The following is a 15,022-nucleotide window of genomic DNA, read 5'->3' as shown; positions in this document are numbered from 1 at the left end:
ACTATTTTTTCGACATTTTCATTTTTTAATGTCTTGGTTAAACTGTACAAATATCTGTTTTTAAAATAGCAAGCAAGACAGTCGCTCCTCAGCCATAAAATTTTCTTTTATTTCAAAATAAAATTACTTGATCAAATTACGTGATTTTTGGAATATATTTCCTGTTTATCATAAGTACATACATCGTACATCATAGATATTTTTATTTATTTTTGTTTTTTTATTAATATGAAGAGAATTCTGGACAAAAACTGAATTTTTATACCATGGGATTAAAAAAATAAATAAATGACAGATGAAAAGAGGGGACAGAAAAATTATTTAAATACATTCAATGATTTTATTTTTGTTTTATTGACCACTAGCATGGTTACTTGGTGTTGCCAGGTAGTACATAGACAACAAAATAGAAAAGTTAAAAAGTGAATATATTTTTCTTTTAAAACATCTCTCTAGCTTTCTCTATCCCATCCATTATATTTATTGCAATAGAAAAATGCGAGCATGAAATGTAATATGGTTAAGCTTAAACATGGAAAAGTAAAAGACTAGTTGTTAAAACTGGAAAAGAAAGAACAAGATATTCTAGTAAAAAATATAATAAATTTATAACTTAAAATGTTGCAGCATTAAGAACTGATTGTATAATGTTATAAATTGAATTAAAAAAATATATATACTTAATGCTGCAATATTTTAAGTTATAAATTTATATTTTTTTACTAGAATATCGTCCTTTTCTTTTCCAGTTTTAACTAGTCCTTTATTTTTCTATGTTTAAGTTTAACCATATTATTTTTCATGCTCGGATTTTTCTATTGTAATCCATTTTTCCAGGCTTCCAATAAATTCACTTGCTCTTTGTTTAATTTCAGCCTTATTTTTGTGGCCCCATAAACACATATGTAATAATGTACGGCACTCGTCTGCTTTCAATAGCCTCCCCCCATTATCTCCCTTTCATGCTTTCATCATCTGTTTCACTTGTTACTTCTTTTTTCGTGATAGCAGTGAATTAGTATCAACAGTAGTCGCTGAATCGATGTGGTTGCTATGGAAACCAGTCATAAAAAGCATCGCTCACCTCCTTACATATTTTTATGACTTTGAACACCAGAACATTCAGCATAACTTTTGTTTTACTGAACGAAAATTGAACATTTTTTTCCCCACAATATAGCTGAGAAAGTGATCTAAAAACTGTAATAATTGTTTGAAATTTGGTTGAAAAATGAGTGAGCGGTGAAGCTTTAAAGCAGTTCTAAATGACTAAAACTGCCACTTAACCATAGATTCAAACACTACCATGTTTGAATGATATACATATCATTTGGCTTCTTTGCACAACATTTCAGTCGATGTAACTTGTTGAACACAGGAATCTTTCTGTCGACCTCTGGAATCTGTACAGAATTTCCAACAGAACCCTTTATTTATTTAGGGCGTAGTGAATAAAGCACTTGGTAAAATTCAGTTGTAAAAATTACACTCCTGAAGGCTCAAGTTTCAATCCCTAGTGCGGTCGACCAAGAGCTACAATTGCAAATTACTTAGAACAAGAGCATGTTACTCTCGCGGATTAAATAAAAGGCTCAATTCGAAATTCCGTGCGGATTTTTATCACTGGTTCACATGCTGGCATATTTTAGATGGCTTTTTGAAATGATTTCAAACCTAATCTCTGACCAGGTCTTTATTTACCCCTCATTCTCTTAAATCCATCCTTATCCCTTCCTTACATGTTTTTCCTTGATCTTCCCTGCCAAATACATTTTTTTAATACAAAAACACGTTAAAAAAATTTTTTTTAAAAAACTATAATTCTTATACATCATATATACTTTGCCCACATCTTCAAAAATATTTAAAGCAAAAAAATTTTTTTTTAAATACTTTGGAAAAACATTACGCTATTCTCACCTTAAATTTTTTGGACCGGAACAAAACTGAACGAGCATCCAGTCGGTTATAAATATCACTAAGGCGTTGCTCTCTTTCGTATTCTTCCACTTGATTGTTCACACTTGATAAAATATCTTTCACCAGTTCAAGTGCTTTGTTCAGATTTTCACGCTCTTTTTTATCTGTGAAAAATGTGAAAAACATTTTTTTAAATTGGTAAATGAAAAAAAAAAAAATTGGCGCATGAATAAAAAAAAAAATTGGTAAATGAATAAAAAAAAATTGGTGAATGAATAAAAAAAAAATTGGTGAATGAATAAAAAAAAAATTGGTGAATGAATAAAAAAAAAATTGGTGAATGAATAAAAAAAAAATTGGTGAATGAATAAAAAAAAAATTGGTGAATGAATAAAAAAAAAATTGGTGAATGAATAAAAAAAAAATTGGTGAATGAATAAAAAAAAATTGGTGAATGAATAAAAAAAAATTGGTGACTGAATAAAAAAAAAAAATTGGTGACTGAATAAAAAAAAAAATTGGTGAAAAAACAAAAAAAATTGGGGAGGGGAAAAAAAAAAAATGGTGAAAATTTTTTTTTTTAAATTGGTTAATGAAAAAACAAATTGGTGAAAGAAAAAATGGGACATGCACATATACACCGGCACTAAATATGCAGCAAAATGCATGTTTACAACCTTACCTTTTGTGTTTTTGATAATTGCTTCTATTAGTGTTGGGTATTTGGTAAGACGCTGAGTGACGAGTAGGAGAAAGTCTGGCACTTCACGTTTTTGACATATCGTGTTGTTAGCACAACGCTGAAAAGATAAAAAAAAATAAAATAAAATAAATCAATAAAGGCAATATTTTTAGAAAGTGTGACACACACACTAACACCATAGTTATAACAATCTAAAAAAAATTTGACAGCACCTACCATAATAATAATACTAAAAAAATTTAAGACTTGACCTTTTTGGCTAGGAGCAAAGTGTATTGCATATAAAAGTTACTTTTTTTTTTTCAACAAAGAATTTTAGAAACAATTTAGGAAATTTAATGGTTCCTGGAGTAAAATGTGGTATTATGGTGATTGATGATTCTAGTTTAGAAGTAGAATAGACATTTTTTAATTCAGATTACAAAGGATAACTAACAACACTTGTTTTCCCATACTTTTAAATGGCCTTGTGCCTAATTTGTTTAAAATGAAAATTTTGTGTGTTTTTTGCAAATAAATAATGTGAAGTATAGTATCTGTTCTGATACATTTCATATTTTATGTCCCCAGTCAGAAAAAGAGAAATCCTTTTAGACTGAGGAAATTTTAATTCTTGTTTAAGGTCACAGTGATCTAGTGGTTAACGACACAGACCGAAAACCAGGATGTCCCAAGTTTAAATTTAGTTTGTTCCACAAAATTCACTTTCACTTAGAATGCTGGCAACTTTCACATGGTATTTCCTGTAATCCTTGATATCTTTCTAGAAAGAATTCTGGCAAGAAAAATATCAGGGAAACCAATGCCAGCAATAGAATCTTCAAATTCATACAGTATGATGATGATGATGAATTCTTGTTTCAAATAGAGGGCCCCCTACAGAGGGAACTAAATTTTCCTTAAATTAAAACTGAGCACGCATTTAACTCAGCCCTTGTAGGAAAGAAAATGATTAGAAACATAAAGGTACTTCCATGGCAAGTGCTCATCTGAGCTCTAATCTCTTGTTCCCCCTCGCCAATCTTTCACGATAAACACTCGTCTAGCTGAAACCACTGTCAAAAATTTTCCCCACTCTTTATCTGTGTCAAAACCAAAACGTAGATTTCATGAACAAAGCTTCTTTCTTAGAAGTGCACGCCTGTGGAACTCTGTTCCGTTTGCCTGTTCCCCACCCGATAACAACCTGGATGTCTTCAAGGCCAACATAAACAAATTCCTGATGAACCACCCCCTTAAGTAAGACACTTTATCAAATCTCCAATACTAACAATTACTAAGATACTATCCCATTGATTACTGTACATGCAATAACCCTTCTCCCTAAGTGGCTTCTGGGCCTTGATAAGTGGTGACTACCTTGTAAAAAAAAAAAAAAAAGGTAGCTCCTTTGTTCTGGGTGTCAGAAGTGTGCAAGAAGTAATGTAATACAGTGTAATCTGAACCTATTATAGGATCACAAAAAGTGCAGCAAACTGAAGGTTAAGTTAGCACCAAACCCAAACTTCAAGAGTACAAGATGCACGGGAGAAGTATATTCTATTGATAGCCACTTTTCCACAAAGACCTGGCAAAAGATGTCAATACCTTGCAGCTAGTAAAGTCTTTCTGCTATCTAGCAGATATACTGAATTCAAAGTAAAGGTTGTGTGGGCAAAAATTTGCGAGTTGTTGTTTCTAATAACATCACAAACTGTTCCTTTCTACACCCAGGGTAAATTATATAGCATCCGCATCACGAGCGTCATGGTATGTGATCATAAATGCTGAGCCCCTCACCTTGCCTGAAGCGCAGTGTCAGCAGAGTTCATACAGATTTTCAATGTCCATTTTCAAGGACTTTTGAAAGCTTTTCAAAGACTTCTCCAAACAAAATTCAAATTTTCCAAACAAAATTTGATATATGAACAAAAAAGTTGATAAGTGACAAAAGGAAAAGTCATTTTCATTTACATACAAAACAATATGCCTGTTAATAATCATTTACAATAGAAAAATGCGAGCATGAAAAGAATTATGGTTTATGGTTTAAGCTTAAACATGGAAAAGTAAAGGACAAGATATTCTAGTAAAAAATATAAATTTATAACTTAAAATATTGCATCATTAAGAATTGATTATATAATGTTATAAACTGAAAAAAATATACAGACATCTATATATACACACACTAATGCTATATATATTATGTATATTTTTCAGTACTGACTTCTACACAACTGCTTTACTATTAAAAACTGTAAATATGTTTTAGCTAGCAGCAAAGTATATAATAGTATCTGTTCTGATACTACCCTTCATCTTTACCCTCAGCGAAGAATAAATCCTTCAAGACTGCGGCAATTTTTTTTTTTTTTTTTTTTACTTAATCTGAACTGTCTTATTGGGAAGTTAGATTTCCCTCGCCAGAAAAATGTCTTGTCTAATCTTACTCTTGTGGGGAAGCAAGTAACTAGAGAGAACCTTACCTTGACAAAGGAAAGAAATTTCCGTTCAGCTTTTTTCTCTTTGTAAATGTCTGCCGCTTCTATGTGGTGAGAACAGAAGTGGCCGTACGCTTGCTTCAGCGTCTTTGCATTTTCACCGTCAAACTATAAAAAAATTGAATGTAGAAAAAGTTATTTTTTAATACCAACTTGAAAGTTATATACATTAAGTTGTAGACATGAATTGCTATGAGGTGTGAAATTTGGAGAAGAAAAATGAGGAAAAAAAAAAACGAGGAAAAAAAAACGAGGAAAAAAAAAACGAGGAAAAAAAACGAGGAAAAAAAAACGAGGAAAAAAAAACAAGGAAAAAAAAAAACGAGGAAAAAAAAACCCGAGGAAAAAAAAAAACGAGGAAAAAAAAAACCGAGGAAAAAAAAACGAGGAAAAAAAAAACGAGGAAAAAAAAAACGAGGAAAAAAAAAACAAGGAAAAAAAAAACAAGGAAAAAAAAAAACGAGGAAAAAAACGAAGAAAAAAAAACGAGGAAAAAAACGAAGAAAAAAAAACGAAGAAAAAAACGAAGAAAAAAAAAAACGAGGAAAAAAACGAGGAAAAAAAAAACGAGGAAAAAAAAAACGAGGAAAAAAACGAGGAAAAAAATGAGGAAAAAAACGAGGAAAAAAACGAGGAAAAAAAAATGAGGAAAAAAAATCGAGGAAAAAAAAATGAGGAAAAAAAATCGAGGAAAAAAAACAGAAAAAAGAACGAGGAAAAAAGAACGAGGAAAAAAAACAGAAAAAAGAACGAAGAAAAAAGAACGAGGAAAAAAAACGAGAAAAAAAAACGAGAAAAAAAGAGGAAAAAAAAGAGGAAAAAAACGAGGAAAAAAACGAGGAAAAAAAGAGGAAAAAAAAACCGAGGAAAAAAAAACCGAGGAAAAAAAAACCGAGGAAAAAAAAAACGAGGAAAAAAAAACGAGGAAAAAAAAACGAGGAAAAAAAAATGAGGAAAAAAAATGAGGAAAAAAAATGAGGAAAAAAAAATGAGGAAAAAAAAAATGAGGAAAAAAAATGAGGAAAAAAAATGAGAAAAAAAAAAATGAGGAAAAAAAAAAGATGAATAAAAATGATGAAAAAGGGATAAAAAGATTAGGCACAGCCAAAACGAAAGGAGGTAAGTAAGTATTTTTTGATGGAGTCTCTCTTTAAAAATCTACCAAAAAATCAAGTAATTATCCAATCAATACAAAATTTTCCCCGATTATTAAGTGAAAAACAAACTTTATAACTGTACTTTTTTCTTTCATAATTAATATTTATATATTTTTTTTGCCTACTTTCTTTCTTTAAAATAATCAGCTGAAACTGAACAAAATATACTGTATTGTGTGAAGTGTTAAATTCGTTGAATATGTTAATTATTCTTTCAGATTAGCAAAAAAATATATTTTCATTATTTTTATAAAAAACACTTAAATTTTTGAAAAATAATTTTTCTTTTAGTGAGCCCAATATTGCTAATATACTATTAAATTAAAATGCTTTGAAGAATTGATACCAAAGAAAAAAATAAAATAATAATTGCACATTTTGCGAAAAATATAATAATTCCTTTCGCTTTGTTGTTACAGGATATTAACTCCCCTATGGAAGACCATAAGACCTACAAACAGTTGTTATCTCCCCCTTTTCCTTTTTGCTGTAACTTGCGCTTGACTTAGTTTAAAGTGTGGGGGACTTGCATCAACCACACTTTCACATGCAGAAAACTTGGTCTTGATGGCAAGACAAGGTCAAGACAACCAAGTGTGATACTAGATGCAGGAGTTGTCTCCAACACACAGCGCTTAGCATTTCCAAAATGGTCACTCATCTGGTACCGGCCAGCCTTTATTGTTGCTTAACTTCAGAGGTTATATAGGAAACAAATATATATATATATATCTTGCTTATAAAAAAGAATTATACCATTATAAAGTTGATTCTTCACTTAATCGTCAAAACAAACATTAAAAATGGAAATTTACAGGACTAAATGAACTTCATTTAGTCCTGTAAAGGCTACTATAGTTTCTTCCAAACTATCATTAAATTTTGAACTTTTTAATTTTGCCACGTGAAATCTATATAGGAAGATAAAAGATGGAATCATTTAAAATTCAGATACTTATATTATAAGTTTGCATATTCTTATGGGAAATCATCCTAAATCTTATTTAGCAAAAAAAAAAAAAAAAAAAAAAAAAAAAAAAAAAAAAAATAATTAGTTCAAAACCCTTTTAAAAATATATGTTATCCATTGAGATAAAAATGGTGGTGAATGGAGTATTTTTGGAAAATTTAAAATTCTATTAAAAATATTAATAGAAAAAGTTTTATATTATTCTGCTTTTCATATCAAATTCAGGCTTTTATTTTTCTGGAAAAAACAGTTCAAGAATAATGGATTTTAATCTGTTTAAAAAAAAAAAATAAATAAATAAAAATAAAAAAAAAGCTTGATTTTTCTTCCATTTTTTGTCCTTGCCTAAAAAAGATGAAGTAAAGAATAAAAAGATAAAAAAGGAGAAAGGAAAAAGTGTAAAAGGGAGTAAAGACGGGTCGGAAACGGGGGGGGGGAATAGGAGAGAAGAGAAAAAATAGGAGACAAGTGTAAAAAGAGAGAAAAGAAAAAACTTACATGTTCAATAAGAAATTTGCCTATTTCTTCAATAATTTTATCTTTATGTTGAGACTGAAGTTTTGTCAAATCAAGTAAGAAGGTTTTGTGACTATGCAGAAGAATATCTAGACTCGGAAACATTGTGTTGAGTAAATCTACAGGTACTCCTACTTCATCTCGCAAACCTTCAAAGAACATCTGAAGAAAACAAAAAGAAACAAAGATTTACTTCTCACATAGTCAAAAATATTTTCAAATGACAAATTTATGAAGCGAGTAACTTATGATCAGAAAATACATCAATGATCAGAAAGTGGATGTGTGATTTATTTTTGGCAGACGCAGGACTCTAGCTTCTCTTATTTTGTCTTTTAGTCCTTACATTACATAAGCAATGTTTCTAACAAAGAGGGAAGAGTTGCTGTTTTCTGGATCAGTATCTATCCATTTTGCACTTACTAGGAGATAGTTTTTGACCTTTATATTTTATTTTTTTAAGCTTCTTATATCAATAGGGGTTCAGGCTCCATCTGGAGCGATTTCCATTAAAAAAAAAAAAAAAAAAAAATCAATATGCATTGAGTTCCTACGAGTTGTACAGGGTGTCCAAAAAGTCACTATAAGGTTAAAAATCTGTCACTTTACCATTAATGATCATTTTTTTTCCTCTATTTCAGATATTTTACAGATAATATTTTGGAAATTAATTATGGAAAAGTGTAGCATTGAACAACGTACGCAAGTTGTGAAATTGTTTTACCAAAATCAGGGGTCAACTGTTTTGACTCAAAGAGCTTATCAACGGCATTTTCATGTAAGATATAGCCCAAGTCACAACTTTGTGGAAGTCTGGCTACATTATGTAGCCAGACTTTGTGGACACCCTATATATATATATATATATATATATATATATATATATATATATATATAATGCATTATGACAATCGTTAGCTTACCTTCTGCATAATAGTTAAAGCTCGGCAGTAATTCCTTTCTGTGACTATCAATTCTGAAATTGAAAAAAAAATTAGAATTGTTTTTAACCATTTGAAGTTCTGGCACATCAATAATAAAAAAAAAAAAAAGAAAAAGAAAGGCAGCAAGTCCAACATAAACAAATTTCTGATGAACTGCCTCCATAAGACACTTTATCAAATCTCCAATACTAACATACTGTACACGCAATAACCCTTATCCCCTAGTGGCTTCTGGGCCTTGATAAGTGGTGACCACCTTGTAAAAAAAAAAAAAAAAAAAAAAAAAAGCATCTGGATTGCGATATTTGCATTGGATAAAACAAATTATTAAAATTGTAAAAAGACATAAAAACAAAAAATACAAGAGTGGCTTTGCAAGACATCTTTTTTTATGGAAGAGGTAGATATCTATCGTGGCTACCGTAATATGATGGCCTAGCGACGACTATAATTTAGTCTGGTGACATCATGAACATCGGTCTGTTGAAATTTGGTCACATGTCTCATGACTAAACCGGAAGTTGGTTTAAAGTTTTGGAGGGTTAAATAAATTTAAACATGCCGTCGAGATGTATAGTTCCAAAATGCCAAGGTAACTATGAAGATGAACCCAAAGTTACCGTGTTTTCATTTCCCCCCCCAAAAAAAGGAAATAATTTACTAGTGGATTAATGCAATAAAAAGAAAGGATTTTACTCCATCTAAATATAGCAGAGTAAGTGTTAAAATGTTTGAGATATTTAAAAAAAAAAAAAAAAGAAAGAAAAAAAAAACGCGCCTTTTTAAAATTTTTGTTATTTATTTTTTTAGAACGTATTTTAAAATAAAAATGAAAGTATGTATATAAAAAATGAATTTTACATGTAATTTATGTGCTGAAATAATAAATTGTTATTTAGAAACTTATTTAAAATGGGGAGTATGGTGAAAATATTATGTACTTTCACCTAACAATTTAATAAAAGCGATATCGTAAAAATGGAATTCCTTGTTTAAATAATTCTAAATAAGAAAAATCATTTATCTTTTTAGTTCAACTATTTTACTGTGCAATATTTATATCAGCGTGAAATAGATTAAACTTTTTAAAAAGTTTATGACCGTTTTTGTTATTCCAAAAGCTTATTAATAATTATTTGTGGTAAATATTGTGGCCCTGTAGGTGTCAGAATTTTGGAGAATATACTTCTCAAATAAACTATTAAAATTGTTTAAAAAAATAATAGAAATATTATTTTTTATTTAAAAAAAAAAAAAAAAGTGTTTACAAAATGCAGGCAATAAAAAAATATTTCTATTATTTTTTAAACAATTTTAATAGTTTATTTTGGAAGTATATTCCATAAAGAAAATAAACAACCCACTTTAAATGGAGAAATTATGAGTTTTGTATATGTTATTCGCAGTTTTGTGTTAGGGTTGTCAAAAATTCCCCAAAAATTCTGATACTGCTAGTGGCGCTGTAAATGAAAATAACGTTTAAAATTACGGCAAATGAGTAGTTTCCAAGATATGAAGAAATGTTAGTTTTAAAAAATGGGTGATCACTTTTCTATAAAAATTTAACGTAAAATGAGCACCCACTAAAAAAAAAAAAAATTATATATACTAGTTGTATATACCCAGCGTTGCCACATTGAAACATATTGGTGAGTGAAAGGTTTAGTTACATGCTATTTCAGATATGCCAAATATTCTAACTTCTAATCATTTTTCTGAAAGCGGACCACCTGTTGACTTTATGAAAGCATAAAACATATCCATTTTCGTCTATGAAAATTAATGGGAAATAACTCTCATAACTTAAAGGTGAAATAACTCACAGTTTAAATAAATATGTTTACTTCCGTTTTTAAAGGCACTGGTTGTCAGCTCATAATAATTAAAAATAAATTAAATAATATTTCTAAATAGCGCAGTTAACACAATTCTATTACAACAAGAAATAACATTGAGCTAATTATTAAAATGGATTTTCTTTAATGTAATATGCAAATGAGGTTACTTCTTGAGTGTAGATATCCTTTAAATAAATAGTATACACAGAAATCACACTGTCTGTTTTCAGTATGAAAATTTGTGAAACAGTGTGCCTTTCATACATATTAATCAAATTATGAGTAAACACAGACAGGAATGCGACTTTATTATAATAGATACATAAAACATGTTTATATCTAAATTAAAACTATTTTATATAAAAAAAAAAAAAAACTGTCAACATGCATAAACACTTCATAAGTTATTTCCATAATTGCTCAAATTAAAAATTTTTGTTTACCAATTTATGAATATCTTACGTTTTTATTTGAAAGTATTTATTCAATACGGCATTGAATTTGAAAATTCTCTGGAGTTTTAGAAGTTTAGAGAGGGGTCCTTTTTTTCTTTAGACGAATATTCTGTAAAGCTTTTGGATGTTAGGTATATGAAATCAACAGATATTATGAAAAAATTATAAAAATTCTAATTTTCATTGTAAATAAAAAAGATTGTGCTTGCAAATATGACATTTATTAAAAAATCTTTTATTTTGGTGTGTAATGGTTAATATTTCATGACCTGTTAGCTACTCATGAGCAATCTATTCAAAACTGTATATGGTGTGACAAACACTTAGAATTTGCAGCATTAGCCTGGAACCTCTATCTTGCTTAGAACAATCAACCAACTAGAAACTGTTCAAAGATGTGCAACCAAGCGAATACCCTCCATCCAACATACTCTCAATGTTTTAAGCTTTGACACCGAGCTTGTTAGCCAACTTGTGAGCAACAACCTTGAGTAACTTTTGGGACACACGGACATACCCAGAAAACCCGATGATTTTTGAAAAAGAACATGTTTTTACTCCATCAGTTGTTGGCTACAAAAACACTGCATCCTTGAATAACCTTATGCTTTCAAACATTGCCCCCCCCCCAAAAAAAAAACCTTGATGCCTCCCCTTCCATGGACATCTTCATCTCGACTGATAGAGTGGTCATCTCTGACAATTGTATGTTATCCTCTTTATTATGCATATACTCCTGACGAGTTGCAGTGCATGTCCAGAGCACTCTAAAGAATGATTTCATCTACTATATTAAATATGAGTTGGTATGTTTTTTGTTTTCATCTTGAATGTTAATCTCACATTTCTAGCGATATAATCTCTGGCTTTTTTTGAAGCATCTTGCCAAACTCTGGAATTTCTCCGTCAAACTCAGAAGTCTGCATGAAATTTCAAACAGAACTTGTTATTTAATCCACGGAGGTAGTATGCTCTCGTTCAGTCAGCAAGAACCAGAAGCTGCAATATTCTTAGTATTGACCACACTGAGAATTGAACCTTCAACCTTTTTTTTTTTTTTTTTTTTACACAGTGATCACCACTTATCAAGGCCCGGAAGCCACTCAGGGATAAGGGTTATTGCAAGTACATTACGTTAGTGTGGAGATTTGATGGAGTGTTTACTTAAGGGGGCGGTTCATTAGGAATTTGTTAACATTAGACTTGAAGACATCCAAGTTGTAGTCCGGAGGGAAGCAGGCAGACGGAACAGAGTTCCACAGGCGTGCAGTTCTAAGAAAGAAGCTTTGTTCATGGAATCCGCCTTTTGATTTAGGCACAGATATAGAGTGGGGGAAATTTTTCACAGTGGATTCAGCTAGACGGGTGTTTTTCGTGAAAGATTGGCGAGGGGGGGACCAGGGATTGGAGTTCAGACGAGCACCTGCCATGAAAAGAGTGTCACTTTGAACTGAATTTTACTTTGTACTTTATCCATTACACTACAGGTGCATATGAACAATTAATCAAATAAGAGTTCATTAACGTTTATTACTTTCGTCTTCAGATACTTACCTGGCACAGCTTGAGTAGTTTGTGTTCATACCAGTTGAGGGATATGACTTGACAATAAGTTTTACAGTGGCTTTATTACTATCAGACCGAGATATAGTTTGCTTCAGTCAGAGTAGGTTCATACTCCCAAGCTTTACCTTCTCTCAGAGAAAGGGTTAGTTTATTGTTAATTCGCAGAGACGCCCCTGTTGTGGAATTCTAACTCAGGACATATTTTCAGTCAGAGTGTGCTCATTTTGGTGTGCTGGTTTCCAATAATAAACAAAGATTTTTTTTTAATTATCCTGATTAGCTGTAATTTATAATTAACTGCACAAGTCACTTAACTATTTCTCTCAATCTTTTCTCTTACTATGTTGATTCAACCACTCAAATATTTTTAATGCATCTATACTTCCTCCTTTTCCCCCAGATAGCTGGCAATGAGAAGCTTGATACTAAGGTGGGCTCCCTTTATCAGGATAGAAACTTATTGATATCAAATAGCATCTCTTATTTATATAAAGCCACAATTCGCCCATGCATGGAAAATAGTTGCCACATTTGGGCTGGTGCATCAACGATTAGTCTCTCACTCTTAGACAGGTTCCAAAAAACGAGTCTCAAATCGAATATGTCTTGCACTATTGGTCAAGCTACAACTTCAAGCACTATCACCGAAATGTTGCATTCCTGTGCCTGTTTTACAAGTATTTAAGTGGGATGTCCTCTGATGAACTCCTAGCACTTGTGTCCCATCGATGTATGTACTCCTGACTAACTCAACAAGCAACAAAATCCCGCCCCTTTACTGTCAATGTTCCCAGATGCCAGAAAACCTTCTCTAATAGTTTCTTCTTTTGGACTGCTAGTCTTTGAATTCCTTCCCTGTTTCCTACTTTCCCCTGACCCCTGACTGTACTAACCTGCAGAAATGTAAATATAATGTGAACAGACATCTCGCTACTCAACTCCCTTCAGTGTCCTATTAGACACGATTCTCAATAGTAGCCAAGTGGCAACATGCCTTATTTGGAATGAAAAAAAAAAAAAAAAAAAGAACACCCCAAAAAATAATGTAGCTCTGTAACCTTTCTGAAAAGACCTGTGGCACAATAGTTAGTGTATTTGGAAAAATTTAATTGCAAAGTGATATTCTACTGAAGGTTGAAGGTTCAATCCCCAATGTGGGCGACCGAAAAATACAATTTGTGAATTACTTAGGACCTTTACCCAGTCATGGCTGATGGAATGAGAACATACTACCCCTTAAATAAAATAGTAAATAAAGGGTTGTGTCCGAAATTCTGTACAGATTCCCAAGTTTGACAGAAACATTCCCAAATTCAACAAGTTACGCCTAAAGAAAGTTGGAGGTTACATCGACCAAAACATTGTGAGATTAACACTCAAGATGAGAATAGTAGTCCGAAGAATCCAAATAATATGTACTAATAGATAAGTTTACATATGAATTCAAATGATATGTAGTTCTGTAATGTTTTAAAGTAATAGAACACACAAAAGAAAAGGTGTTTTCACAAAACTAATTCCGATGTAAAACGTAAAATGTGACAGGTGGGAATTTCATTTCTTTCTCCCACTCACGAGAGAGAAACAAAACAAAACGGAAAAAAAACTTTCCAAACGTTACAGGCAAAGTTATGTTACTCTGGTGGTATGCCACCGTCAGAGGGTAGGATGGGGTCAGGCTGAGTCGAAGGAAGATGACTGGGGGGTGGGGTGGGGGGAGGAGTTCTTTTAGCTAGCCACACCTGAGAAAGACAAAACAATGTGTAAATATATGCAAGTCTCTGTTTCTCAGATTACAGGTACACATGGCACATTCTTACACGAAGGTGGGGGAGGGATTTAAATTTACTTTGAGGAAATACAATCTTAAATGTAATTCATAGAATGGCCGAAACATTCAAGGTCACATATTTTATCAAGAATGCCACGTTAGAGATTTTTTTCAGTACCATAGGAGTTTCTTGCATTGCCCGTTTCACAGAATACCAACTTCTTTTTTATTTTGAGGAGGAAGGCGTATAATGTCGAAAATATAATATATATATATATATATATATAAATATATATATATATATATATATATATATAGACAATTATATATTGTATACAATTAATTAAACATAAGTGTTTTTTTTTTTTTTAGTTAATTATCATTCTACAGCTGTGTAGAAACACTGAGTGGGCAATGAAACAGGATTTGAACTCGGTTTAGTTTGTCCCAAAGTCTGTGATGATATCCATTATGAGCAATCATGTCCGCATTCAATTACCACTGTCGAAGGTAACCAGTATACACATGTTGTGTGGGTCTATATGTAGTGTTACAGATATTTGTACATCTTATCTACTTGTATTTGTAGCCGCGTTCACCCAAGTTGGGCTGAACCGGCTCAAATAGTGTTAACTTCATCGTGGATAAAGGTAGCAGTAAGCAGTATAGTCTAGCCATTTGCGATTGCAGCATCGGAGT

General features: G+C 31.4%; 1 protein-coding gene across 28 annotated transcripts in view; it reads right to left on the bottom strand.

Moving 5' to 3' along the window:
* LOC145249540 (uncharacterized) overlaps positions 1-15,022 on the bottom strand; it is a 917,547-nt gene that overhangs the window by 52,186 nt on the left and 850,339 nt on the right. For all 28 annotated transcript variants that reach the window (XM_080111167.1, XM_080111174.1, XM_080111165.1 and 25 more), the window contains 5 exons: positions 8,673-8,725; positions 7,732-7,911; positions 5,092-5,214; positions 2,603-2,720; positions 1,921-2,084 (listed from right to left, as the gene is read on the bottom strand). In XM_080111167.1, coding sequence (XP_079967293.1) covers positions 1,921-2,084; positions 2,603-2,720; positions 5,092-5,214; positions 7,732-7,911; positions 8,673-8,725 — 638 coding nt within the window. The remainder of the gene's footprint in view (positions 1-1,920; positions 2,085-2,602; positions 2,721-5,091; positions 5,215-7,731; positions 7,912-8,672; positions 8,726-15,022) is intronic.

The sequence above is a fragment of the Euprymna scolopes genome, chromosome 28, assembly GCF_053919585.1.
Source record: "Euprymna scolopes isolate OS-2025 chromosome 28, ASM5391958v1, whole genome shotgun sequence".
In the NCBI taxonomy this organism is placed as follows: domain Eukaryota; kingdom Metazoa; phylum Mollusca; class Cephalopoda; order Sepiida; family Sepiolidae; genus Euprymna; species Euprymna scolopes.
The sequence above is the reverse complement of the archived record's forward strand: the minus strand, read 5'-3'. Positions and strand labels throughout refer to the sequence as shown.